The 27697-nt window shown below is 30.6% G+C and overlaps 3 protein-coding genes across 3 annotated transcripts in view; 1 reads left to right on the top strand and 2 right to left on the bottom strand.

Moving 5' to 3' along the window:
* Positions 1-245: 245 nt before the first annotated feature.
* LOC115882493 (tubulin epsilon chain-like) lies at positions 246-2134 on the bottom strand. Its single transcript, XM_030900569.1, has 8 exons — positions 2032-2134; positions 1640-1981; positions 1407-1587; positions 1103-1351; positions 911-1051; positions 773-846; positions 466-722; positions 246-412 (listed from the first exon to the last, which is right to left on the bottom strand). Exons 1-8 carry the CDS (start codon positions 2054-2056, stop codon positions 260-262), a joined length of 1422 nt encoding a protein of 473 aa, XP_030756429.1. The 5' UTR covers positions 2057-2134; the 3' UTR covers positions 246-259.
* A 240-nt stretch (positions 2135-2374) lies between these two features.
* On the top strand, positions 2375-3768 carry LOC115882140 (charged multivesicular body protein 5). The gene is made up of 6 exons (XM_030900002.1): positions 2375-2532; positions 2596-2774; positions 2832-2970; positions 3027-3150; positions 3205-3311; positions 3377-3768. The coding sequence occupies exons 1-6, from the start codon at positions 2464-2466 to the stop codon at positions 3428-3430; spliced, it is 672 nt and encodes a 223-aa protein (XP_030755862.1). The 5' UTR covers positions 2375-2463; the 3' UTR covers positions 3431-3768.
* Positions 3740-27697, bottom strand: part of LOC115882139 (vacuolar protein sorting-associated protein 13A-like) — a 32786-nt gene continuing 8828 nt past the window's right edge. Inside the window, exons 6-47 of the mRNA XM_030900001.1 lie at positions 27448-27682; positions 27180-27393; positions 24968-25088; positions 24573-24904; positions 24262-24455; positions 24031-24164; positions 23707-23857; positions 23228-23497; positions 23038-23173; positions 22127-22363; positions 21898-22040; positions 21513-21816; positions 18781-18957; positions 18247-18436; positions 17961-18088; positions 17546-17860; positions 17284-17486; positions 16940-17111; positions 16550-16734; positions 14894-15128; positions 14679-14837; positions 14116-14409; positions 13669-13951; positions 12554-12732; positions 12091-12332; positions 11380-11677; positions 10992-11194; positions 10241-10502; positions 9895-10179; positions 9465-9760; positions 8488-8668; positions 8119-8393; positions 7774-7935; positions 7299-7497; positions 6546-7100; positions 6189-6385; positions 5787-5946; positions 5193-5481; positions 4924-5111; positions 4687-4829; positions 4034-4160; positions 3740-3976 (exon numbers count right to left, since the gene is read on the bottom strand). Coding sequence (XP_030755861.1) covers positions 3842-3976; positions 4034-4160; positions 4687-4829; positions 4924-5111; positions 5193-5481; positions 5787-5946; positions 6189-6385; positions 6546-7100; positions 7299-7497; positions 7774-7935; positions 8119-8393; positions 8488-8668; positions 9465-9760; positions 9895-10179; positions 10241-10502; positions 10992-11194; positions 11380-11677; positions 12091-12332; positions 12554-12732; positions 13669-13951; positions 14116-14409; positions 14679-14837; positions 14894-15128; positions 16550-16734; positions 16940-17111; positions 17284-17486; positions 17546-17860; positions 17961-18088; positions 18247-18436; positions 18781-18957; positions 21513-21816; positions 21898-22040; positions 22127-22363; positions 23038-23173; positions 23228-23497; positions 23707-23857; positions 24031-24164; positions 24262-24455; positions 24573-24904; positions 24968-25088; positions 27180-27393; positions 27448-27682 — 9188 coding nt within the window. The 3' untranslated portion in view covers positions 3740-3841. The remainder of the gene's footprint in view (positions 3977-4033; positions 4161-4686; positions 4830-4923; positions 5112-5192; positions 5482-5786; positions 5947-6188; positions 6386-6545; positions 7101-7298; positions 7498-7773; positions 7936-8118; positions 8394-8487; positions 8669-9464; positions 9761-9894; positions 10180-10240; positions 10503-10991; positions 11195-11379; positions 11678-12090; positions 12333-12553; positions 12733-13668; positions 13952-14115; positions 14410-14678; positions 14838-14893; positions 15129-16549; positions 16735-16939; positions 17112-17283; positions 17487-17545; positions 17861-17960; positions 18089-18246; positions 18437-18780; positions 18958-21512; positions 21817-21897; positions 22041-22126; positions 22364-23037; positions 23174-23227; positions 23498-23706; positions 23858-24030; positions 24165-24261; positions 24456-24572; positions 24905-24967; positions 25089-27179; positions 27394-27447; positions 27683-27697) is intronic.

Below are 27697 nucleotides of genomic sequence, written 5' to 3'. Positions count from 1 at the left end.
ACACTCTCGCTTTCAGTTCCACACTGTGTTCGATACGCCCTCGCAAGCCGAATTAGAGAAATTGAGTGTTTTATGCGTTGGCCGCCGAACGAGTGGAGGATCCACCGTACCGCACTTGAGACGTTTTTTGCTTTTCATAAAATGTAAAACATATTTTTTTACATTACTACTGGTTTACAACTTTGTCCATTCTCTATGGTTAGGCAATTTTGTTCTATAAGGTAGTAAAAATAATTACTCATTAAAAAAAAACAGAAATTTATTCAATTAATGGTTTCAGTCTTGGTATACAAACAGGAACTAGTTGTTCCAACTCCTTATATTTTTGTATCACATTTAGTAGAGATTCTTGACATTCTGTAAATAACTCCGAATCAAAGTTATCAATCTTCTGATAATGATAAATATGAGCCTAGAAATGTACCTACTTAAAAAGCCTGAACATACTTTTGTTATAATTTTTACCTTCTTTCTATATAATTTATTATATTGCCCATAAATATTCTCAAAGAGGCTATACATTCCTGTGGTGTTAAAAAGAGAAAATAATGCTGAGCTCTGATTTTTTGGCGCGACACTACACAGCCCTGCTTTAACGCATTTCCTAGACCATGGCGTAAACTTGCCTTTGGCCTGTAGCTTTTCAGTGTAGGATTGTAAATCTGTCAAAGTGTAATCGCCTCTGCCAATTATCGTTGATGCCAAGAGTATCGATTTTGATCCTTAAAAAAGATTATATATTTTGTGTATTAAAAAGACTGGTGATTTCTACCTAGCGGTTCTACTTTTATCATTTGGTTTGAGCGATTACAAGCTGCCAAAAAATTATTTTCTTTGATTTGCTTACTAAAATACTTAACAAATTATAATATACTGATGAGTATAGAAATAAATATACTTTAAAAATTACCTGGATTTTCTGAGACCTGTTGCACAACTGTTATTTAAGTGATTAAATCCAGCTGATAAAAAATGCATCTGGGGAAATGGCACCATATTCGTGTTAATTTCGTTCATATCAAAATTCAAACTACCAGGAAACCTCGAACCACTATAAAAATAACTTATTAGGTGTAGGTGATTCTACAGTGAATTTATTAACCTTGTCAAATGGAGCAGCATTTCAACTATGATATTGTTCATATCTTCAAATGGCTTAAATAATGATGATATATCAGTCTTAGTGTAAAAATTATTTCTGCATTTTTGCGAGACAATATTTAGTAAACATCTGTTCTCAACTGGAAAAACGCATGTTGCATTTTGTAGTAACTGATAGGTTGCTAAAGCATTATTATAGGGACAAGTTATCACATCTTCAGTACCAGTTGAGTAAACACAAGATACAAATCTAAGAATATTCATTTATGATTAAAATTTTAACTATGTGAAATATAACTTATTACCTCTCAATTTTTGGGTAATTATCAGTCAGTAAATTTAACACATATGTTCCTAATCCTGATCCTGTACCACCTCCAGTTGAAAAAAGCATTAAAAAACCATGTAAACTATCACATCTTTCAACTACATGCCTCAAAACTTTTAAAATTTTTGCCTTATAGTTGGGACCATGTTCACAAAACCCTGGGGAAGTAATAATTTCAAAATTCATTTTAACTGCTTTCGTGAAATCTACCCTCAGCCCAATTGTTTCCAGATCCAGGGTAATTAGTTAATAAGCACCTTTCATCAAAAAGTCCTTTTAATGGTCCCGTTCGAAATCGTGAAACCACGCTATCTTCCATGTCAATACATACAGCTCTTGCTTTAACTTGGTTATTTAACAATTCATATAATGGCATACACTCTGTGGATTTTCTCAAGCTCAAGTTAGTTAAGTTAAAAAAGGACGACAATGAGTTATAAGAGACACTCTGTGAAACTGTACGTTTCTCAGGTTTTTGGTGAATTGAGACATTGTATTCTTTTAGTATTTGGGGCCAAAAAGCACCACCTATCTGATTACCACATTGTCCCACTGTAATATAAAGATTAATGAAATCGAAATATACTTTGATATTTCATTACCTTGAATTGTTACAAATTCACTCATTTGCAAATTAACACCAAATTAATATAAAATAATTAAAATAACTAAAAAGGTAAACAAAATAAAACTTTAACCTTAACCTCAAATAAAAACTAGCAACCATAGATTAAAGCACATAAAAACATTGTAGGGATAGCCATGTAAAAAATAGATAGTTTTACTCTTGGTTTTTTACACGCCCATCCCTGGTAACGGAAGCTGGCAAGTAGTACATGTTTATCATGACGCCAAAATTTGCAAAGAAGAATTTAAATGCCACTGATCAAGGTCACAATTTTGACGTTGACAAGTTCATTATTGTTTTGACATAAATTTCTGTGAAATTTTGGTAGATTAGTCATTCTGCACTAATTTATTGTAAGGATTTAAGATAAATAACCATCTTCACAGTGAAAATTTTAACTAAGGAAATGAATCGGTTATTTGGAAAAGGAAAACCAAAGGAGCCTGGTCCTAGTATCACTGATTGTATTGCAGGGGTAAGTGGCATTGCAATTTCTTTAAAAACCATTAAGTTTTCAGAATGTTATTTTTACAAATAGGTGGATTCAAGAGCAGAAAATGTAGAAAAGAAAATTGCTGCTTTGGAAAATGATCTTAGAAGATTTAGGGATCAGATGTCAAAAATGCGCGAGGGTCCTGCTAAGAATGCTGTAAAAGCAAAAGCCTTACGTATTCTTAAACAGAAAAAGTTATATGAGAATCAGCTGGATAATTTGAGGTATAACATTTCTTCAACTTCTTTCAATTTCATGTTTAATATTGTACTTTTTGTTAGGGGTCAATCATTTAACATGGAACAAGCCAACTTTGCTCATCAAACTTTAAAAGATACTCAGGCCACAGTTGTGGCAATGAGAGATGGAATGAAAGCTATGAAAAAAGAATTTAAGAAGATTAATATTGAAGATATTGATGTAAGTGGTCAATAGCCTTATAATAACTTCAATTTCTTTATATTTTTAAATCTTAGGATGTTCAAGATGAATTAGCTGATATGTTAGAACAAGCCGACGAGGTTCAGGAAGCTCTTGGAAGGACATACAACACTCCTGAAATAGATGATGATGAATTAGCAGCTGAATTAGATGCATTGGGTATGTAAACAAATCAATTAAAAATACTTTTATTATTTAAAATTGTGTTTTTAGGTGATGAAATTGCATTGGATGATGATCAGAGCTATCTTGATGATGTTTTGAAGGCACCAGAGGCACCAAGTACTAAACCAGAATCAAATAAAGATAGGACTAATAAGGTGAGCATACTTACAAGTGTGTAGTATATTTTTTTTATTGAAATATGTTTTATGTTTATCTCAAGGATGGTGTACAAGTTGATGAATTTGGGTTACCACAGTTGCCTAGTAATCATTGATAAAAAAGAGAGAAGAGCTTACTTTTGTTGTTTTTTTTTAATGCCTTTATAATAAGAAAAAGTTTCATAAATATTTTATATTTTAAAACAATGGCTTGTAATTTGTATTCTTTATAAGTGATAAACTATAGTAATACATAGTTTTTGTTAGTTTTTAAAAAATGCCCTTGGATAGGTTTAAAAATGTTTATAGGTATATAAGTTTCTACTAGGTAGTTAATTATTAAAATATTTTTATTTGTTATATTGATTTTTCATTAGGTTTAAAAGTGTTAAGAGTATAATATAATAAAACGACTTTATATCAACAATGATATCCTAAAATAGGGATTTTTTAATTTGCTGTTTTTATATTACACTTAATTACATACATAGGTCAACTTTAAAGCTTAAAATTAAGCTTAGTCATATCTAATTGTCAGTTAAGGTAAAAGATTTGTCTTCCATGCTGAGTATAATAGCCTGTTCAATTTTTTCATGTAACCATACAAGAATTTCTTTGGGCCCTAAAATTTTTATTTGCTGTTCACCTGCAAAATTTTCACTCTGAAAATAAAATAATTTTAAGTATTTTATTTTAAATTAATGCATTTCATGTTTTACTTGTCTCATATTTAGGATGAGTTCCACACAATTAATTTTTGGCAGAGAAATTATATCATCTAGGTCAACCATCCATTCTACTTCCCAGGGACCCCATAACGTGCATTTGTTAATTCTAATTACACGTCTAAAAAATTAAAAATAAAATACAGTCCTGTTCAGATGCGGGTCAAACTGTTATATCTAAATAACAGTAAGAACTGTTATTCTTATTAAAATACCAGTTTGAAATGTGTTCATAACAATTATAATAAGTAACAAAAGGATTAAAGGTAAAATAAGTGTATCTCTACCCACAACAGTTACAGCTGTATAAAAAAGTAACTGTTTATGCTTTTGTGGCGCGGAAATTCCGGTTTCACACAAAAGCTATCAATGTCTGCGCACTGTTATCTTCATATCTGTTATTTTTGGAGTAAGAAATGGTGCTGCTAAGGCATGTATTGTTATTGTTTAACTGTTATTTTAGGTAACAACTATTGTAAGCTTCGTAGAATAACATAATCCAATGAGTCATTGTCATCAGCTTACTTTTATTTTCATAACTGTTATTTTTTTTTGAAGCGTGTTTGAACTGTTGCGGGATGTTTATAAATAACAGTTTAGAATAAACTAAAATATTTTACAGAAAAATATTAGCAAAAACTGCTTACTGTAAAGAAATGATGACTATAGATTTTCCTGTTCTGTCAGTAGCGGCGTGTGTCCAATACGTATCATTGGAAAATCTAGAATTTCCTACTTTTTCTAGTAGATGTTGCCCCATGGATTCAAACGTGGAGAATGGTGTAAGCCCCTGAAATATTTTCATTCTTTACTTAAAAATATGTTCATTCATATGATTTATTATTATTTATTTATTTCTCTGAAGGGTATATAAGTATCCTTACCAGAATGTTTCGATATCTGGTGAGTCTCTGATGGATTTTTATTGGCTCTCCTAAAAGAGACGCTCGTTTGAGGGCTTCCCTAGCCAACTCGATGCAATCTGATTTCTCATCTGGATGTCTGGTGATTAAGGAATATAACGCTTTTCCTGTAGTCTTAAAGAACATCTCTCCATCGCATTGAATGTTTACTAAAATAAGTAAAAAATCGAAATCAGTAAATTTGAATATATTTTTTTTCAGTCATGGATAACAGTAGTAAACTATCTTACCGTTGTGATTTTTCACGAAAAGTTGTGCCAAAGCTATCGGCACTCCTACAGCGAACGTTTTCCCACAATTAGCTACGATTTTCGGCAATATCTCCTCCCTATCGCCTCTATTGTCGCTATTTCTTTTCCTGATGACGCACTTCAGTTGCGCCAAGTCCAGGTTCAAGTTAGGAAACACGTCTAGTACGCAGGTTTCGAGCGCAGCCGGTGACATGGTCGCGTGACCCAGCAAGCATTGCGACGCGTACGTCACTGAGAGGGCAGCGGTGGGGTTGCACAGTGGTATAGTCTGAAAATAAACATTTTCAATTTGTTATAATTACTGTATGTATTTAATTCTATTTAGAACATATATGACTCGGCTATTTTCAGTTTATTTTTTATGATCCCTTAAAATGCTTGCACTAATTTCAGAGACGCTCTGTATACGTAGGGTTAGTATTAGTAATATTCTAATATAATATATTATAAACGAAGAATAAAATGTGCAAGGTCTATAATAATTTTTTTTTATTTATTATTTATTTAGCAAATTAAACTAATTCTTATTACCTATTTACGAATGTAAAATAAATAAAATCCGAAAAAAATTACCTCAATACCAGATTGAATGGCAAATGTGTTGACTAAAACTTGTAGACCCAACACATGAGAGTAGTATTGTTGAAGAAACTGACATGCCACTTGATCTATCAGTTGTTCTAAAGCGCTTGAAAGTGGTTGATAGACATGAACCCATTCAGTAGATGTAATTCTAAGAAAATCTTTATTAATTAATACTGCTAGACCTTCAAATTTCAAAATTAATTAAAAGAAAAAACGTTTTGAATTTTGTTATATCAACCTTGAAGAAAAACTGTTATTTCTAATGTTGGAACTGTTGCTCTTTTATTTAAAATAACAGTTTTCTGTTACTTACTAAATTTTACTAAAACTTAAATAGTAAAATTTAAACAAAACCAAAACTAATTGGGATATTTTTAATGAAAAACTTACTTGTGATGTACACCCTCCATAGGCATGTATGGAGCCATATTATAAGGGAACAAATGGTCCAGAGTTCTATTCAACATAGTATTATTGCTTATAAGGCCCATTTGCATCCTGTTTGATATGTTTAACTGTATTCCAAAGCTGCTAAGTGATAGGTTTTCTATGTGGCATTGTCTTTGGTGAGTGTCCCCTATAGAATCCTAAAACATTTACATACATTTTGAGTAAAAAATAAGAAGATAAATTTTGTAGTATCGTTTGTCCAACGAGTTAGGGAAGACCTGTGAATAAAAATGGCTTAAAACTGTCACTGTTTATGTCTCCTTTCGTTGGACAGACTTTAGTTGGTATCTTATTTACTTGACTTCTGGAACATATGCTTTTCCTGACATTTGTTATGTCAATGACGTAGGCTCCGGCACAACTATAATCCCTTCCGAATTTCTTATTCTCCTTCAGTAATTCGCAAATCTTCGTCCACAGATCATTCTCCACGTTCAAACTGGCATCCTGGACATCCATTTTGACGTACCTGTAACTATCTGACTCGTTCTCGCTTTGCTTCAAAGCAACCAGTTTAAAAAACGGTCTGTTCTGGTATTTATCCTCCTCAGGTTTGGTTAAAATCGGTTGAAACACTATGCAATTGCTGTGCTTGTTGTCCATTTGCAAGTAGTTCAATCGAAAATCGAAATATTGAAACTTGGTTGACTTTCTGAAGTGACAGTTAAGACCTGGGGTGTAGGTACGTCGCATTTCGGCGAAGAATGGTTTCAGCATGAACATTTTTTCGAAATCTATGTGGATGTAGTCTTTGATGTGGCATTTTTTCCATGAGTGGGATCGTTTGTATTTGTCTTCTATCCACGAGGCGAGTTCCAGGGTTAGTGTTTTCCATTTCTGACCAACATTTACCTAATAATAATATATTATATGAATATATAACTAGTGTAAGAGGTTTATAAGAACGATTTCTAATATTTTTAGCAAAAATACTTTAATTTGATTGTAACAATCATAAAAATTTAAAAGAAAATATAGTGCTGAATAGGTTTGTAAGATTTTAGAGACTTAAAAAATATTAGTAATATCGTCTTAGTATTATATTTTTACCTCCCAGATGGCAGGTGAGTCGGATATGCAAGCGTAAGCATGTTCTTTCTTGTCATTTTCACTAGTAAAAACGGAGAGTCCGATACTGGACATTGACAGAATCAATTCGAAGTAACAATGTTCGTGAAAATGAACTTTGAGTATGTTCTCAAACATTCCTTGTTCTTGTGTGAAAAGCAGCTTTCTTTGAGGTCCATTTCTGTAACAAACCATAACAAAAATATGGACGATGAAAATTACTTATTATTTTATTTTTGTAGTTAGCTTATCATAATATGTGTTATTGTGATACGCATCTTTTTTTGTGGATATATTTTTTTAATACATCACAGTAAGGGCTTGCCCATACAGAAATTATCATAAATTGTTATTAAGACACTTTTTTTCGATCATACGATAGAGTTTTAGGATATAATATTAATTATTTCACATTTTATCTCTTAGTATCACAGAATTATTTGATTGAGTTACGTACATAAAGCATGCCCAGTAGATGATTATTTTGTCTTTTCTGATTTTTTTGTGTAATGTATTTGGTGTGCTGCTTGAACTGTCTGAATCTTCACTAGATGACGATTCTTCTTGCTGACTTGTATTGGGCGTGACAGATTGGAACTTAATTCTTTCTTCACCATACCTTAAAGAAACATATTAAAAAAAATAAAAATAATTAAACAAACTTATTTTTTATTAACAATTAAAAAAAGACAATATTAAAACAATTTAAAAAAGGAAAAATTAAACAAACTTATTTTTTATTAACTCCTTTGGTCTTTTCTATCGTATTTTTCTTATTAAAAGGAATATTACTATTTTTTACCCGTCCTTGTTGATATCCAGCACAAATCCAGAACCTTTGTTATTGTAAACGTTCCATACAAGAGTTCTAGGCTTAGTAGGGTCGTCCCAAGTATACAGCAGACTGTTGAATGGGCTCATTAGGGTGACGGGACTTTGGTCTTGTTGCTGTATCTTCAAAAATAGGTCTGCGCAGTAGTTTTGGATTAAAATTGGACAGTCACCTGGCGAGTAGTTGTTGAAAGCAATGTGGAATGGTCCAGAGTTGCCTCCAGTTACGTCCACAGTAATGGCAGTCTGGATAAAAGAGATAAGAGAGCGACATTTAAGACGACTAAGTACTGTCAAAAATATGTATATTATATGAGATAACTTAGTAGGATTTGTTTACCCCTTTGTCCATTCTGAGCACGGTTCTGTGTTGACAGGAAATAAAGAAAGCTTGCGATATCGACTTGCTCTCTCTGTATTTTACATAGATCTGCATGGATGATGTTTCCGGCCAGAATATTAAAGTTTGAGAGGGTTCTAGGTCGATCCACAGGTCGGTTTTTTCGTTATTCTCCATAAATCTAAAAAAATATGTTTTAAACCATAAATAATAAATTTTTAATCAATATAAAACAACAATATTTGATACAAAGTAATAATAAAGTATCCAAAAATGTTCAGAAAATAAAATTAGTAATATTTCTAATTCATTGTTGCACCGGGCTGACTAACTGGAATTACTAAATTTTTCGTTGGGGATTCAGGTGGTAGCTGTGCTGTAAAAAATGTCATGTTTCCACATTTATTTATTTATTTCCTGACATTCTCATTCGTTTTGACACTTTAGTTTTGTATTACGAGTTTTTGGCTTCAATAAATTGTGTTGCGATTAAAAAGCTTAAGAACTAGAATACTAGTTCGAAGAATACTAGAACTTTTTACTACCAGACCTTGCAGTCGAACATTTTTCTTTTTAGAACCTTTTTTAGTGCGAAGTGTACAAGATAGCTTAATAGCCGTAAAAAGCTCATGGCAACTTTATTAGAATATTTTAAACGGGAAAGCGGTAGTAATGACCTTTTACGTCCCTTAAGTGCAGTTAAGGAGGTTAGTTTTGTTGATATAAATAATAACTGTTTATATATTTTTAATTAATTTTTGTTTCCTAAAATATTTTGATTAAAGGAAAATATGTAAAAGTGGGCACCGCTGTGCCGGTCAAGCTTAATCACGTGACTAAAAGTTTATTTGATATGAACTTAACTGTCATTAAAAAATCTTATTAATTATTTCAAGAAAACAGCTATTGCTTTGTAAAACCTTTTATTTTTTTAGAGCTTTTTTCTATAGGTACCTAATAAAACAAAAAGTGAGTACCTTAATGCTTTTTCTGTGTTATTGATGACTAAGAAACTGGGCAATATAGAGACTATCTTCGTCAATCTTGGACAAAAATTACTCAGGCTGGTGTTTAAAAAGAACAAATATTTCTTCTTCCTTTCATTGTCTTTACAAATGACCAATCCGGTTGTTCCTGAACATTCCACACCAAATTCATTGGACCAATTAGATTCGTACACTTTAACGTTTAGTGTTTGTTTGCAGTGTCTTTTGTAGGTGAACAGCAGTATATCATCGTTAGGGCAGTCGTTGATGGTAAGTGAGGATGATGCCTATAATAATTATTAAAATGAATATATAAATTATAGTCCAGAATTCCCTACAAGCAAAGGTGTCAGACAAGGAGGCTAATAACAAAAAGGGAATACAAGGAATACATATACTAATACTAGTACTATCTACATACCTTTATTTTTAACGGTAACCCTGTTTTGTTGACTATCCAATATGGCGCATAGAATATCAAATTACAACTGCCTTCTCTGTCACATTTGATGTTGATTGTCAAGTCCTTCGTCTCGTCCTTTTGATCTGACGACAGCAGTACCACTTTTTCGTCCAAGTGCCCAGTCACGGTCACGTGACCAGTCCAAATCGACGAGTTGTACGTCACTTTGACTGCCAACTTTTGGTCTTTGGTCAGGTCCAACGAGTACACGCTACATTTTTCACCTGGTTCTGCTTTGACTGCCTAAAAATAGACATTTTTTCTACTACTAAAAACAAATACATACAGAAATTTCAGTACTTACCTGTTTTAGAGTTATATTTTCAACTTCCAAAGCGTATGGTAGGAAATTGTGTACAGTGAGAGGTGGTAATAATCTAATGACGTAGTTAGGTACAGAGTGAGCTTGGGAATTGGTTATATTCAGGTTTTTCTTCAGCACGACTCTGAGAGCAAAGATTTCGAGGTTTGAGTCGTTTTTCGGATGGCATATTAAATTGTAGGCGGCATCGATTTCAGTTGCCATGTCTTTCCACCAGATTCCTGTTTGAGATGCATAGTGGCCTCTAAAATATATATTTTTTCTTTTATTACACATTTATTTATTATTTATATTAACATAGGTTTTGCTCTAGTCTTATTTATTATTAAAATTATGTGATATAGTATTTTAGATAAGTCTCTCTTGGGAAGGACAATTACCCCCATTATCCCTCCTGCATATCCCCTGGAGAATACTATATTCAAAATTTAATATTAATAAAATAAACGCACATTTCTTAAAATGAAGAACTGGTTATCGTAGTTTCTTCTATTATGATTAAATAGGTATTGTGATTTACTTTTCTGATTATTGTACAAAAATTGTTTAATAAAAAAATTATTTTCATTTTTTTGAACTATTTTTATTAAAAATATTTACATATTTTGGACATCTAAAACATTATTTAGATATGGATATCAAAATAGAGGCAATGTGAGGTAGAAATTTAAGCAGTATTATTATTGAATTCTTGTCTATTATAGAGAAAAATATTTAAATAAACTATACTTACTCGGCATAGGCAGGTTGAATAAAAAGTTTACAATGATAAGCTATGTACAAAGGAACGTTATATTTCTCGTGAGCTTCCAGAATAGCAATCCTCATCGTAGTTTCAAAAGGATTTGTGACTTCTCCTACAGGCTCTACGTTTATTTGTTGAAGCACGGAAGGTTGATACAGGATGTTCAGAGCAAAGCGGGTCTCATTTTGAATCTGTTTTCGAAATTATGTTGGTTTTAGTACCAAGAAACACTAATAAGTCAATTGATATTTTTACTTAGTTTTATAGAAATAAATAAATAAGTTAATGTGTGTTTTACATTAAAATAGTGATTTCAACTCACTTGATTTAAAAAGTATGATAAATAAATAGACATAAAGAATGAGTTTTTTCTTACTTGCAATGGAGAGCTGATATTGATTTCTCTGCCGCTTCTTCCTATGGTATGTTTAGCTGCCAGATAATAATTACGTAAAACACTTGGCGAATTGCTCTGCAACTTGACCAGTTTCTCCCAATTCTTCTTTGAACAGTTGGTTTGCACTGGAGAAAAGTTCGGCACGAATATTTTCACGTAATGCTTGTTGATTTTGTCAAATAAGTCAGAAGTGACTTCTGGAGGGAATTTTAAGCTTCTAATAGTGTTAAAGTCGTAACCCTGCTCGTAGTCGTGCTTCAATTCGATTTCTAAACGTCTAGAAAATAAGAAATTAGAAATAAGAAAAAAAGACAAAGAAAAAGAAGAAAATCATAAAAAATAAAAGTGATATTGACACTTAACGTAGAAAAAATGTCAAATAATTTGAATTTTTTGAAATAATATAAATAAATTGAAACTATAATACAATCAATCTGAGAATCTTTAACAAATTAGAAGTATAAAAAAACTAAACAAAAGTGAAAAAATAAAAAACAAACAAAAGACATAAAATAACATAAATAAATTGTAACTGTAAAACAATCAATCTGAGAATCTTCGAGAAATTAGAAGAGTAAAAAACTAAAACAAAAATGTAAACCAAGAAAAAATAAAGAAAATCACAAAAAATAAAAGTGATATTGACACTTAAAAAAGAAAAAATGTCAAATAATTTGATTTTTTTCTTACTCTTCTTCAAAAGCTACACTTTCTTGGTACATCAGATGTTTTGTGGGACTAGTTGGAGGACTATCTTCGTTTTCGAACTTCTTCAAACTAATCAGTATGTCTTTTTTCTCGCCATCTGATTGTTTTTCGTACAATTCCACCTTAGTGTGAGGACCGATGTCATTCGAAACGTTGATCGATTTTCTGTCGAGTTTGACCGAGATGATTTTTGTGGAATATTGCAAAACCAATTCATTGAAAATCTGAAATTTTAAGTATTTCATTATTTTTAATTGATTATTATTTTCAGAAATATATAGTCTGTCCAACGAGAACATTTATGACAGTGATAGTTATGTCTGTCATTTAATTCAAAAGTAATTTGTATTTTCTGTCATTTTTTGGCTGTCGTCTGTCGAAATATTCCGCGATTCATCGGATAAACTATATATAATTTATTTATACTAATAAAATGGATATGTACCTTTAGAAATGCTGGTGTTAAAGTTATATTTAGTGGATCTTTAGCATTTACCAACACATATAAACATCTACTGAAGGATTCTTCGGGCACTGGTTCTTTGGGTTTAGCACTTTCGGAAACGTCATTTTCATCTTCACTGGAGTGATCACATTCACTGTCATCGTGTTCATTCCAGTCACCTAAAAACATGGGACATTGGCTTTTGTATATGTATATGACAAAATTAATACTGAAATAATTACATTTCCGGACTTCTATTAACAAATCAGTTAAATATGGAGATTTTTATAGATTTTATTACAGGAGAGAACCTTCAACAAATTTGAAATGTAAAAAAATCTAAAGCAAAAATGAAAAAAAAAACAAAAGACATAAAATAATATAAATAAATTGGAACTGTAATACAATCAATCTGGGAATCTTTAACAAATTAGATGTGTAAAAAACTAAAACAAAAATGAAAAAATAAACAAAAAAGAAAATAAAAAACAAACAGAAGACATAAAATAATAAATAAATGGAAACTGTAATACAATCAATCTGAGAACCTTCAACAAATTAAAAGTGTAAAAAAGCTAAAACAAAAATGAAAAAAAAAGAAACAAAAAACATAAAATAATATAAATAAATTGGAACTATAATACAATCAATCTGAGAATCTTCAACAAATTAGAAGTGTAAAAAAACTAAAACAAAAATAAAAAAAAATAAAAACAAACAAAAGACATCAAATAATATAAATAAATTGGAACTGTAATACAATTAATCTGAGAATCTTCAATAAACAAGAAGTGTAAAAAAATAAAACAAAAATGAAAAAAACAACAAATATAAAACAAACAAAATACATAAAATAATATAAAATAAATTGAAGCTGTAATACGAACAATATGAGAATTTTAAACAAATTAGAGGTGCAAAAAAAACTAAAACAAAAATAAAAAACAAACAAAAAACATAAAATCATATAAATAAATTGGAACTGTAATACAATCAATCTGAGATTCTTCAACAAATTAGAAGTGAAACAAAAATGAAAAAAAAAATAATATAAAACAAACAAAAGACATAAAATAATATAAATAAATTGGAATAGACATGGATTGTTTACATGCCTGTAAAGAGATCTGATATAGCAGCTGCTAATTTCTCCATTGCACCCTCTTCATTTTCACTATCGGAATCGTCCAGAAAAGTGCTCAAACTCGTCTTCACTCTCCTGCTGCTGCTGAAATTCACCGTGTTCACTGGCTCCAAATACATCATATCTTCACCGGAGTCCTCACTTTCCGTGGTGGTGTAAGATCGAGAGGTTTTCTGAGTTTTCGAAATGCTCGAGCAGGATTTCTTAATCGCAGTTTTCTTCGTTGGTATGTCGTTAATTGGCATTGATTTGTCCTGGAATTAGTTTTATTTTATTTTAATTCTAATCACAGATAAACCATAATATAAAGACAATATGACCACAGATCATAGCCCTACCTTTTGAGTTATCTTTTTCTACTACTTGTTTCTCTCGTTTGATCTTGTCAATTGACGTATCTATATAAAAAATTGCTTACTTGAAATATTTTAAAATGGCACTCCCACGGTCTGTATTCGTTTTCTTCTACCACCACTGGATCGATTAATGGTTCCCATTTTTGAACGTTTTCGTTAAAATAATTCGATTGTATGGATACGTCTCCTGTACATGTCAGCATATAATTCCAGTCGTAGAAGGAAAACTCTACTGAAGACTTCAATAATATCACTTGTATCTGTTCTAGTTCGAATATAACCACTATTTCAAACTTTGGAATAGAAAAACATTGGTTGTACAGGTGGGTTGGTTGTGAAGGAATGATTGGCTCTTGCTAGAAAGTTTACGTTAAATTAATTTATTATTACCTCAGTACTTTTTATTAATATATTTTTATTTAAATATTAATTTTTGTCTATCTATCTATAATGTCTCGTTTTAAACAGACATTTCAATCGATTGTAATCTCAAAAGTTACTATGACGCCATTTTTTTCATCAAAAAAGGTACAATCTTTGGGTACAATAAAAAAGCATTTTTTTGACAGTTTTGTGTGTTTTTGACTGGTGTTTTTATTTAATTATTATAATAAATCTAACTAACCTTATTTACGTATGGCTCAATTTTTTTTGGTTCCCATAAATCTTCAGTTTCACTTTCCTTCTTGCTGAGTCTTCTATGTATCTTCTTTTCAATTTCTAATTCAGGTATTTTAAAATGTTCTACTATATCGTTTAAAATGTCGTTGACTGAATGAATGACCTAAATTATGTTTTATTAAAAATGCTTTATTATTTATTTAATTTTTTGAATTTTACCTCACTGCAAAGTTTGATATAAACTCCTGAAATATTCAGAGTGATTTTTTCATTGTTATCTTCGATATTTCTACTCAACTCGATGTCGCATTGCTTCAGAACAACGTAAGGTTGATCGGAATACTCGCTGAGATCGTAGAATAAGCTGTAGAGGCCTGAGAGCGATGTCACTAAGTTTAGGCGGTTACAGTGTCTTGAAAAGTCGATCAGTATTTCGCTTTTTGTTATAAAATACCTACAGACAAAGAAGAAAAAGACAGTTATCTACCTAATAACTAATAATTCAATATAGGATGATATTCTGCGAATTTGTTAATGATATTGTCGGGCATTGACGGAACTTTAGTTTGTGTCTGAGTTATTTCACTTTTAACTTGGACTATACTGTCATCTATATTATCACAGTTGTTGTGTGTTTATGCGATAGTGGAACATTTTTGACATTTCCGTTCTGTCAAATACGTTCTCACTTAAGGTACTCACTCATTCTGTCGTTTGCACTGATGGCAAAATCCCCAGATATCACCCTATATTTTTTTCTCGAGTTGTAAATGTTAACATAAAAATAATGAGTCAAAGTTCACTTAGTTTTAATACAGATCATCTTACCTAGGATTATGTTTTCTTTCTGTAAATATATATTTTTTTTCAAACGTCACAAAAGTATTAACTTTTGCGACGTGATTGACAATATAAAAAAGTCATTTTAACGCCTAGGCATAAAAGTAAAACACTTTTACGCCTAAGCATAAAAATATGAAAGTATATTATTAAACTGACATAAAGTGTCAAATTCAACGAGCGTGACTATAGTTTCTCGATATATAATTACATACAAGATATGACTTTTAAATATTTTTGCATTATTTGGAACGTTTGAAGTTGTTTAAAAAATTATTTGTAGTGTTTGAAAAAAAATAGCATGTTCTATTCGGAGTAAAAATGACTTTTTGTGCCTCGGCTGCAAAAAGTGTAATTTTTACTCCTAATAAAACAATATACTATTTTTGTCCTACTAAAGGAATTATTTATTTGTTATATTTTATTACTGTTTATGTTTAATTATGTTTATGCATTTTGTGTTCCTTTTGACCTTAGACTAATTTGTTTCCTACTAGAATAATCGTTTTTTGTTATATTTTTTAATATTTATGTTTACTGCACACATTTTTACCTATGTTTATATTATTTATGTTCATTTTAGTTTAGATTATTTTTTTCCTAATAAAAGAATCGTTTTTTATTACATTTTGTTACTATTTATGTTTACTGCATTCACTTTCATCTCTGTTTCATCTATGTTTATGTTTCTAAATTTATTTTTGGTCCTCTGCATTGAATAAAGTGAGTATGTTTTAGTTCTGAGTTTTGTGTTAATGTTGGTTTTTTGAAATAGAGGGTTTTAAATGAAATATAATCTTTCACTTAAATAATAGGGAAAAAATTTAAAAGTAACACGTTTATATTTCTAAATCCCGGGACCAATGCCGGGGTCCTGGGATCAAAAAACATAATTGCACAATCCTGGAATTGGAAATTTCGTCCAAATACGAAAAAAAAAGTACGAGAAATACCCTACCCTAATCACATTCAAAATTAAAATTTAAGTAAATATTCATTAAAACAATAACAAAAAAAGTAAATATGCATTACTACCTTTTTTTATTGGAAGTAGTTTCTACTAAAAACATAAGCTCAGGCTTGTTTACTCGCACTGAAACTGTCAAACTGCTATTCGAATTTTTTCTTTGATCGATCTTGGTTTCTGCTTCATACCCTTGATTGACAATTCCCAAATCTTGGCTATCCTTTGGTATACACTCCAAAACGTACAGTGCCACCTATCAATAACACAAATAAAATGTATTTTGAATGTAATAATATGTAACATACTCAACATTCAAATACTCAAACTTTACTTATTATGATTTTGTTTAGTCTAGACAGGTCTAGACAATTGTTTGACATAAGTCAAGTATGTCTTAGGTATTCTACCGATAGAGCGCTCAACTATTCTCTATTTTATGTATTTTTTAAATGGCGTACCTTTTCGCAAAATGGTATAGACAGAGATAGGCACATCCTGCCGACTATGACGTCAGCAGAGAGGTCTCTGTTTTTGTTTTGGTGGAAGGTGACATCAACGATTGGTGGTTTGTTGACAGTGATGTTGCAGATGTTGTTATTTCTGCCATCTTCAGCTGGAGAGCTCAAAACACTAGAAGAATAATGATAACATATAATTATACAATATAGAGGGTATTTTAACTGCTGTATTGCAGATACTCTATAATACTGATACTGTAATAATAACACTTCACATATAATTTTGCTTAATGGGCTATAGTATTTGATAGAATTATTTTTTCAGAAATATATTACTAACTCACATTTTGCTATGTATGTTTGCATCAGGACCAATTTCTTCGATCAGAATTTTATCTATAGATAGTTTACCATCGGAGCTCTTGTCTGTATAGATAACTACTGACGTATCTATATCATTTACTTCCAATTTACAAAGCCCATGGTTTAAATCCCTAATAGGCGAACTCAACAGCTCATTAGAGTCAAAGAATAAAACAATTTTTACCTAAAATATTCAGACCAAAATTATAGTAAGTATGCTGTGTTAAAATCGAACCATATTACTTCATCTATTTTACATTTTCCGACTAAGAATTTCTGCTTAGGCTCACAGAAAAAGGCCTCTAGTTCTCTGACGTCATCGTCTTGCTCGAATATCTCTGCAATGGGTGACTTAATTTGTTCGGGCAGTAGATCTACGATTTTTGCTTCTCCGATGTTGTCGGTATAGATGGCCATAATCATCGCCAAGTCTTTTTGGCCAAGGGTTACTTCGATTTTGTCCATTATAGAATCGATTTCCCAGGTTTTCTGTTGCGATTTTAGGTTGGTCAGTTTTTTGATGTCCATTTTTAGACATGTAGGTTCTATGAGAGTCTCCTAGAATGAAAATTGTACTTTTTAGGCGTAATCAACATTTTGCTTTAGTTGTTTTATTATCGTAATGCCTTTAATTTATTTTTCATATCTGTATATTTACCTGCATTTCTAATATAGATGTCAAACCAATGACACCTCTCGTGACAATCACTTCCTTTAGTTTTACCATTATATTTTCTGTCACTTCATTCTCTGATTCTTTGAAGAAATTCTCGATGGATAGTTTGCCTTAAACAAATAATGTAGCTATTACACCAAAAGATAAAAAAACGGCGTTACAGTAGCCTTTGAAATAACAATTTATCCACATTTCGAAGGTTACTGTGACACTATTTTTTAATCTTATGCACTTTTCAAGTTTAAAAATAATATATCAGTATTTTTACCTGTGTCTATAATCATGACGTTGGGTGAAGATGATTTTTGTGGTATAAGAAGTACAGGGCCACAAACGTTAATGGCCAGACTTATTTTTGTTTTATTCTTAAGTGTATCTGTGGCTGTTTTAATTGCACCCCTGACCAATCTTGCATATCTTTCGACAAAATCCAGTGCCTCTAAGTCAATAATGAATCTCTGAAACAAAGTATTAAAATACCGAATGATCGAAAAAAACGACGTCAAAGACGGCAGAGGAATGACAATAGATGATAATTTTGGCGAGGCCAATCTCTAAAAATTGACATAAAATTTGTCAAAAATTAACATTAACTATATATAGAAAGATTATAGAAAAGGATAGAACGTTTCGAGACACACAAATATATATTTCCAAAAAAGTAAAATGACGTCTAAATCTTGACCTCATCCAAATGAAGTCTAGAGCTTGAACTCGCAAAAATTATTATCTATTGTCATTTTCCAGCCGTCTTTGAGTCTGTTTTTTTTTGATCATACATTAAGCATAATCAGTGTCTTACCTGCAATTGAACCATCAATTTATACAAGAATATACAGTGTATTCGTCCCAGTTCAAATTTAAAATTGCCGTCGTATGTTTCACCATAACTTTTTCCGATCATTTCATTATTTCTGATGTGGGAGGCGTTTCTTACATATTTTACTTCAAAAACTTTATCTTCATCTGTATATAAAACCTAAAATTACACATTTATTTCTTTTATAATATTGTTTAGAATAAGACCGTAAATAATTGTTAAAAAATCAGGAAGTTTTTGGATTTTGAAAAATAAATGGGAATTTATTCATATAAAAGTTTTCGATAATTTTGTTTTACCCTATATAACCTATTAGGGTGTGTCTTAAATAAGTGCAAATATTTTTAAGAGGTGGAACAAAAAGACTAGACATAAGAAACATATTTTTTATTTACCATTTTTAAAATAAATTTAAAAATCCCAGTTATTTAACTCACTTTAAGTTCAGATCATTTTTATAGGATTATTATAGTAATGCCACTGATATAATTAAAAATAATTTTCGTAATATATTGTATATTAAAATTATTGTGAACTTATAAGCATACACAAATATCAGAGAGAGGGTGTTGTAGGAGGTGGCAACATTGCAGGACTTTGATCCACTGACAAGAAATTTTAGGAGAACAAACCTACTGCTCTAAAAAGTTTTAAAAAATGTTGATAAAAAACTTCATGAGAGCGTGTTTCTGGGGTCGAAATATACTACCAGTATAAACACACATATATAAACTTTGTATATTTGAACTAGGAGTGAGTATTTTCAAATGAACAATAAATTATTATCAATTGTAGATTTTTTAAATAAAAATACTTATAAAATCTATACAGGGTGAGTTTCCTGCGATGTTCTCTATGGGTATCTCGGAAACTACTGGAGATAGAAAGTCGGTAAAATGGAAAAAGAATTGCAGTTTTGTGGGATCATAAATATGCGCCTTTCAGATTTTTGAAAAAGTTCATGGCTTACTAGATATTTCGAAAAAAACTAATTTTGGCTGTTTTAAAAATTGTCCCTAATTCCATTAAAAGCTATTTTAGACAAAAAGTTTTCAGATAAAAGTTGTAGATAATCACATCCTTAATGAGACTGTGTCTTCCGTTTTTTTTCTAAAGTCTGTCATTTTTGACATATGACACAAACATATGTTTTTTTAAATGGAAACCATAGTTGGCCATGACTTCTCAAAAACCGCATATAATATATTTTCTTCGAAAAATTATCTAGTTATAGCCAATTTTTATCATTTTTAAATAATTTCACTTAGTTAGCTATGGAAACCAGTTTAATCGTCTTTGCTCTCATAAATGTGAAGCTGTCACATCCAAACTGTGTAAATTAAAATAATCAAAAATTGTAAATATGAATTTTTCAAATGAAGAAAAGCGTGTAAGATTATTGGTTCAACTTTTCTTGACCATACCTTTTCGAGGATACGTTGACCGGTAAATGTTACGTTTTTTTTTAAGTTTTTAAAAGTTAAATTTAATTATAGCCAATTCTTATCTTTTTTGACTAATTTCACGAAGATTGCATAGTATTCTTATTCTGTTATGATTTATAATTTATAAAAAGTCGGAATATATTACTAAATGGTTCTTTAGAATTTACATTACACAAACTAAAGCTTAAAAAATAATATCACTGCATACACTTTAAGTTATTTTAGAAAACGTTCAAAAAATCCCCCATTGTTTTGAGTTGCATCTTTTTAAAACTGAATTACTACTTATTCTCACAGAAGGACCAGTCGACTTAATTAAACTTCTCTTGTACCGCCATTTCGAGTGCCTCTCTTAATTCATAAGTAAACTTATGAAGTTCTTTTGTAAACCTTATTGTTAACCATACCGCATAAAAAAATCTCAAATTGATAGGTCAGGTGATCGAGGAGGTCCATGCAATTAGTCCACCTCTTCCTATCCCTGAGTTTGCATAATTATGATATAAATAATTTTTAACATTTCTGTCATTATGGGGGGGGGGTCATAATGAAAGTCATGTTGGAAACATATTATAGCTTATATCGCTAAACAGCTTAAAAAATTGCGCTCTTTATGAAGTCATGGCCAACTATGGTTTCCATTTACAAAACATATGTTTGTATCATATGTCAAAAATGACAGGCTTTAGAAAAAAGCGGAGGACGCAGTCTCATTAAGGATGTGATTATCTACAACTTTTATCTGAAAACTTTTTGTCTAAAATAGCTTATAATGGAATTAGGAACAATTTTTAAAATAGCCGAAATTTGTTTTTTTCGAAATATCTAGTAAGCCATGAACTTTTTCAAAAATCTAAAAGGCGCATATTTATGATCCCACAAAACTGCAATTCTTTCCCCATTTAACCGACTCTCTATCTCCACTAGTTTCCGAGATACCAATAGAGAACATTGTAGGAAACTCACCCTGTATAGTAGTATGAAAATTATTTATTATTGCAAAGTATTGATACAAAGATACATTTTCATAATATATCATTTCATGATACGCATCTTACTATTTTTTCAAGGAATATTTTGTGTATTATTGATATACCTAAATTAGATACTAAATATAACATATTGTAAGAGAAATTCTTAAAAATTATAATATAGTACTAAAAAAATATCAAGCAATATATAATACAAAATAAAGTAATATTTTTTCACTCTACTAGCTTGTTATAATAATGTTTCAATAATTTATCATCTTATTTATCAATATCTTACCTTAGAATAAAGCGTCAACTGTGACATGTGATCTACATTGATACTGCCCAAGTAACTCCTAAACACAAATCTCTCATTGGCTCTGAACAAGAAGTCAATTTCCAAACCAGATAAATAAACATTAACAATATCAAAATCAGAATCACACACCGTTACGTTGAGGTCGCTCATCCTGGCCGAATGAGAGAATTTTACTGATCCTGGTGGTACAGGTACTTCGCTTTGTTTGTGAAGAACTTTGTTAACTTTGTAGAAAAAACTTTGCAACAAATGTTTGAGGTACTGGGACGTTTGATGCTGGATCCTAAAAGAAACAAGAAAGTTTGGTTTAAATTTTATTTTAAGGTCAGTGATATTAATAAAATAAAAGTAGAATTATACTTACTTATTGGATAGATACTTTGAATACTTGATAATCGTGTGAAAGGCTTCTTGGTGGAGGAGGAGATGAATGGTTTCAAAATTGGCCACTAAAGATGTCTCGACTCCATGGAAGTGTGACCAAAAGTCAGGACAATTTGCGCTTACCTTTAAAAATAGTCTTATTAGTTAATAAATGAACATTTTGGAAATTATGTGTTTGTAATATTATAGTTTTAATGAGTAGAACTCACCTTTCTGTATAATATAGTGATGACATCAAGGTTATTGGGCAAAGGTGTGAATATTAAATCCAAATATTGCCCGCTAGGGGTGGTATGTAATTTATCTGTCAATAAGATACTGTGGATGGATATTTGATAAGCTGGACCATATGTCATAAAAGCTACGTCCATTGTAAAGTGACCTAGACGTAACGTCAAGTATTGTCTATCCGTACTATCGCTGGACTTGGAAAACACCATCGAAAACTTAAAATATATAAAATCAATTTGTATTTTTTCAGTCAGTTAAAAATTATTATTCTAACATATTTATTATGCATGTGTAATTTCATAAACATTTGTACTTTTTTCATAATTTAACTTTCTATGATGCACATCCTTTGCTTATACAATACGATAGAAAATAAAACGGCGTTATAGTAACCATTGCAATAAAAACCACTTATAATTTTCGTAGTACCAACCCGTAATACGTTATTAACATTTTACATAAAAAAATTGTAAAAAATTAGAGAAATACATTTTCAAAAAAAAAATTATTATTGATATTTTAATGGCTACTGCGACGCCGTTTTTATCAAATACAAAGATTTTTTAATAGATATGCTTGTAGAATCTGCATAGTATATTTAAAAATTTCTTATTATAACAAAGTATGGATACTTTTATAGAGCAGTCATACTTTTTTCATAATATATTTTTCTATGAAATACATCTTTTTATTTTTTCAAGAAATATTATGTATATTGTTGATTCGCTATGATTATAGGAGGAATTGTAAAAAATATAAAGTAGCTCTAAAATTGTTTTAAATTGCAAAATATATAATAGACAATTTTTTTATTGTATTTAATATATGTCCATTCTACTAGATAAAATGTGTTATAGAATATTGTTTTTAATAATGATTATCATCTTACTTCTTTGACTACCATCCCATATAAAAATTCAATATTATTTTTTGGTGAAATATTATCCTCTAAACCTGGTAAATCAACCGTCCTGGCCCAAGCTTCGTTCATGTTGTTTTTAACGTCATTTAGATCTATGCTTTTGCTAAAATTTCTATATTTATTTTTCATATCTTTATTTTTTAATATTTACACTTACTCTTTAACAAACTTATGTTCCTGACCATTCAGCAACTTCTGCTTTCTATATTTAAAGGTATCTGAAATACCGACCTTTTCCTGTACTTTTTTCAGTGTTTTAGTGTTGCATACTTCATATATTCTGTCTTTTATATAGATATCTGGTTGCATAGCATCTGTTATTACGTTGATTCTGATTTGATCAACGTTGAAAAATCTTAAAATCAACCCAATTTTGCGTTCTGAAATGTTCAGTTTGAAGGAGTTGAAGAGTATATTGAATTTCAGTCTGTAATAATACAACAAATATTATTTAAGTAAAAATATCTGTAGAACCATCGTTCAGCGTTATGTCTAAATGATGAATAACATAGTCTAAAACGGATGGTTAGATAAATAGCGATGACGTAACCTTGAACGAGCGATGAACAGACTATATTTTAAACTGTAATAAGTGTTTTACCCTGTATATTAGATATTTTGTTTATTTTTTCTTACCTAGGTATTGTGTTAAGGTCTAGGGCAGCAAGAGCAAGGACAGCATTGAAATTAGTTTTAGGAATAACGTGCATTTCTGTATCTTTTTCATTTCTAGCATCCTTCCAGTGGTCATGTTTATCACAGAATAGAATTTGCAGAGAGGTACAGTCTAAAATATAATATATAGGGTGTTTAGAAATAAATGTGTACAACTTAAAGGGGTTATACCTTGTTCAACATAAAAAAGGCAGTTTGTCGTAAAAAAACATTGGATCAAAAATCAACAATTAGAAAAAATAATGCCTTTTTATAATGGTCTTAATGGTTTAAATATAAACTTACCTATATATAGTTTAGAATATAGTTGTTCTTCTAGCTCCATTTTTGTGGCACTTTCTATTATATGCGTCTGGGCACAAATTTCTGTTTTAAATATATATTTTCCTAAATCAATCACCAACAGATTTTCTTCAGAACTAAGGACGTTTGTCATTAGTAATGTAGTTAGAAACATTATTAAAAAGGTAAAATAAATACACTAAATTAAAGAAAAAAATTAAAAAATAGACTTACCCTGAAGGAGCACTTGTTTCTGGTATAACAAAGTAAGGAAACTTTATATTTAGATTCAGGTCCCATTTATCCGAAATCTTTTTTGTTATAACTTGGTAGAATAGATCAGGTGCTTGTTTTAAATACTTTAATAAGTTTGTTCTTTGTGTCGTTTTCGATGCTTGCAAAAATACTTCGATATCTTCAAAACATTTCTAAAATTATGAAGTTTTGTTTTTTAACTAGTACCTAAATAATATACGATAAAAAAAGCGTCAGAGATGCCTTGGAAATAAAGATCAGTCAGATTTTTACTTACTTAAAAAGCTTACCTTATTATAAATGCATTCGACAGAACTCATCGATACTTGCAGTCTGTGAGTAATATTATTGTTCTCTTTTTTCATTTTCTCCAAATTGACAGCAAAAAAGAACGCAGGACTGTCTTTTAAATGTTCCGAAGTAGCTAGAGGTATCAGAGCTTCACCGGGACCATTTCCTTCAATGATAATTCCTTCTATTTTCAAGGAAAATTTATAGGTAGAATCTAGAAAATTTGGTTTCAGGGACACTATTGTCTGTGTAATCGTTGTGACCAAGATTTCTTTGGAATTGTTCATTACGACTAGATTGAAGTTGCCTAGTTTAAAATTGTAAGTGTGATCTGAAATTTTAATGTTATTTTAAGAAAATTACTATTTTAGTTTTTCATTTCTTAGAGTTTTACCGATTTGTCTAGATTTTTCTTCAACTTCACTGGAATATCCGATTTTTTCACATAAAACGATCTTTTCTGGTGAAGGCAGCAGTGACCAAAAGCTTTTTTCACTCTGGCTTTTCGATTGCATCTACAAATAAATATACAGGGTGACCAGGTGCTCCGAAGAAGCTCCATATCAGGTTTTTTTATTTGACATTTTGTATTACATTGTTTTTTAAAATACAGAAACATTTTATTTTTTTAAAAGATATACCGAGTGCGTTTCAAAAGAGGCTTACCCCTATAATTTTTTTTGTTTTTTCAGTTAAAAAAAAAAGAGTTTTGATATGTTAGTATATGACATAAATTAGGATTGATTGACGTATTCAATTGTTTCCGGTCACTTCCGGTTTCACTGGAAATGACTACAACTTTTAATTTTTAAATGGCACCTTCGGCATTTTTTTACTTTATTCGATAGAAAATAACACTCTGAACATAATGACATATCATATGTCAACATTTGACATTTTCGCATATGGTTTATTTGAAATTATAACTTGCGGTTCGTAACCAAAATTTGACTCGAAATACCAAGTGTGTGGTATCAAATTATTCGTAAAAAAATGCTTTTTCCAAATATGCTAATGAGCCACTCTCGTTCCATTTGAAAAAATTGAGATATGATTAAAAATATGATTTGTGCATTTTTTGACTGGCCAGGATAAGACATTAAAAACATTAGACGACCAAATCTATTTTTCCAAGGCTCCTTAATTAAGAATTAGTGTTCTTAACATAGTCACTCTAAATTGAATTTTAAAATACGATTTTTTATTAAGCGAGAACGTCAAAAGTTGACATATGATATGTCATTCTATTCAGAATGTCATTTTCTATTGAATAAAGTAAAAAAAATACCGAGGGTGCCATTTAAAAATCAAAAGTTGTAGTCATTTCCGGTGAAACAGGAAGTGATCAAAAACAATTGAATACGTCAATCAATCGTAATTTAAGTCATATACTGACATACCAAATCTCGTTTTTTTATCTGAAAAAATAAAAAAGTTATAGGTGTGGGCCATTTTTGAGACGCACTCGGTATAGTGTGTCGCGAATTTAGCAATTTTGTTGAAGATAAAATTGCTAACATTTGCCATAATATGACCTGCTTTGTATATCTTATAGTTTCCGAGATCTCAATAGCCACATTAGAATTTGGGACACCCTATCTAGGGTGTCTCAGAAATAAGTGCAAGTATTTTAACTGGTAGTATAGTTCGACCTCAAAAACAGGCCCATGAGGTTTTTTTTGCGAAGAAAAAAATGTTGCAAATTTTATTTTTTTCTTGATATTTTCCGGAAAATATTAAAAAACTTTTGAGGGCTGCTTGTTAGTTGCGGGAAATTTGTTTATAGTGCTTCAAGAGAATGCAATGTTGCCACCTCCTACGTTATCCACATTCTGTAAGTTATAAGTTGACACTTTTAAATTTCGATAAAAAAATACTTAAAATATAAATAGTCAACGTTTGACCTACATTTAAACAGACCAGCTGATGGTCTTTAGGTTATCCAATTCATTTGAGATTTTTTCTCAAAACAGTAAACCTCTGATAAAACTAAAATAAAAATAGGCAAATGTAAGATAAGCCTGCAAAAATCCTTTTATTATATTGAAATAGAAATATCAATTATTTTGATGTTTATTCACAAAAACAAGAGTGTGAGAGGTGTCAAGAAATAATCGGAATATGAATATATTTTGTGCCCAATACACGTGGATATTTTGTAGTACTGTCAAGAATCGAAGTGAAAAGAAGTGTTGCTATCTATCGGAGGTCGTTTTCTAATATTAGGTAAGTTTTTTACTTTTAATCTGAATTTTCCAAGTCGTTTTTAAATATTTCTAGTCGATGTGTCAACACTGGGCGTCGAACAAGCCGGGATCTAGGTAATTGCTTGGTATTTGCGGCTGATTATCGATTGCTGGCGGCGGCTCTCAAAAAGTTGCCATTATTTTTTTTAATTTTCAAAGTGAAATAACTCGGTTATTATTAATTTATTTTAAAAATGGTTAAGAGAAAATATGTTTCTTTTGGCTAGATCTATCACCCCTTAAAATATTTGCAATTATATCTGGAACACCCTATATAAATGATGCTCTAATTCAAACTATTTCTATAGAGGTTGATTCGTTCTGTTGAGATAAATAATTAATTATTTAAAATTTACTTACCAGTAATCTAGTATGTTGCCTAGCTATGACTACGTTTATGATAGACAAGTTATCCTCGTGCTTTTGCAGATCTAGTTTCAGTTCAGTATCATTAGGATTGGCTATGATCTGCTTGTAAGTCTCTATGTACTTTTTGTATTGCCCCCGTATAGTTTTTATTTTGCTCCAAGTGAGAGGCTTAACACGTTGTTCTACAGTAGCAAAATAGGCATATCTAAAATCATATTTTTTTTCTATTACAAATTACAATTTTAATTCAAATTCTTACCTCCACCATGCTTTGAGATTGTCTAAAACTTTTTCTTGGGGTCTGTTTGCTATAAATTGCCAACTGGTGGACATTCTTTCAAAATTATCCACCACAGCTATCATGGAGTCGTATTGTACTTTAGATATTTGTAGGTTGCAGTCTTGGACTATGATTTCGGTGTTTATATCAGACACGTGGCCACAGTTGGATTTCGTGATGATCATTTTTATTTTTGACATCATGGGATTGAGAACTAAAAATATGAGTA

The sequence above is a fragment of the Sitophilus oryzae genome, unplaced genomic scaffold (assembly GCF_002938485.1).
Source record: "Sitophilus oryzae breed Bouriz unplaced genomic scaffold, Soryzae_2.0 scaffold_177_pilon_pilon, whole genome shotgun sequence".
In the NCBI taxonomy this organism is placed as follows: Eukaryota; Metazoa; Arthropoda; class Insecta; order Coleoptera; family Curculionidae; genus Sitophilus; species Sitophilus oryzae.
Note: the sequence above shows the minus strand (reverse complement) of the source record. Positions and strands in the feature narration are given on the sequence as shown.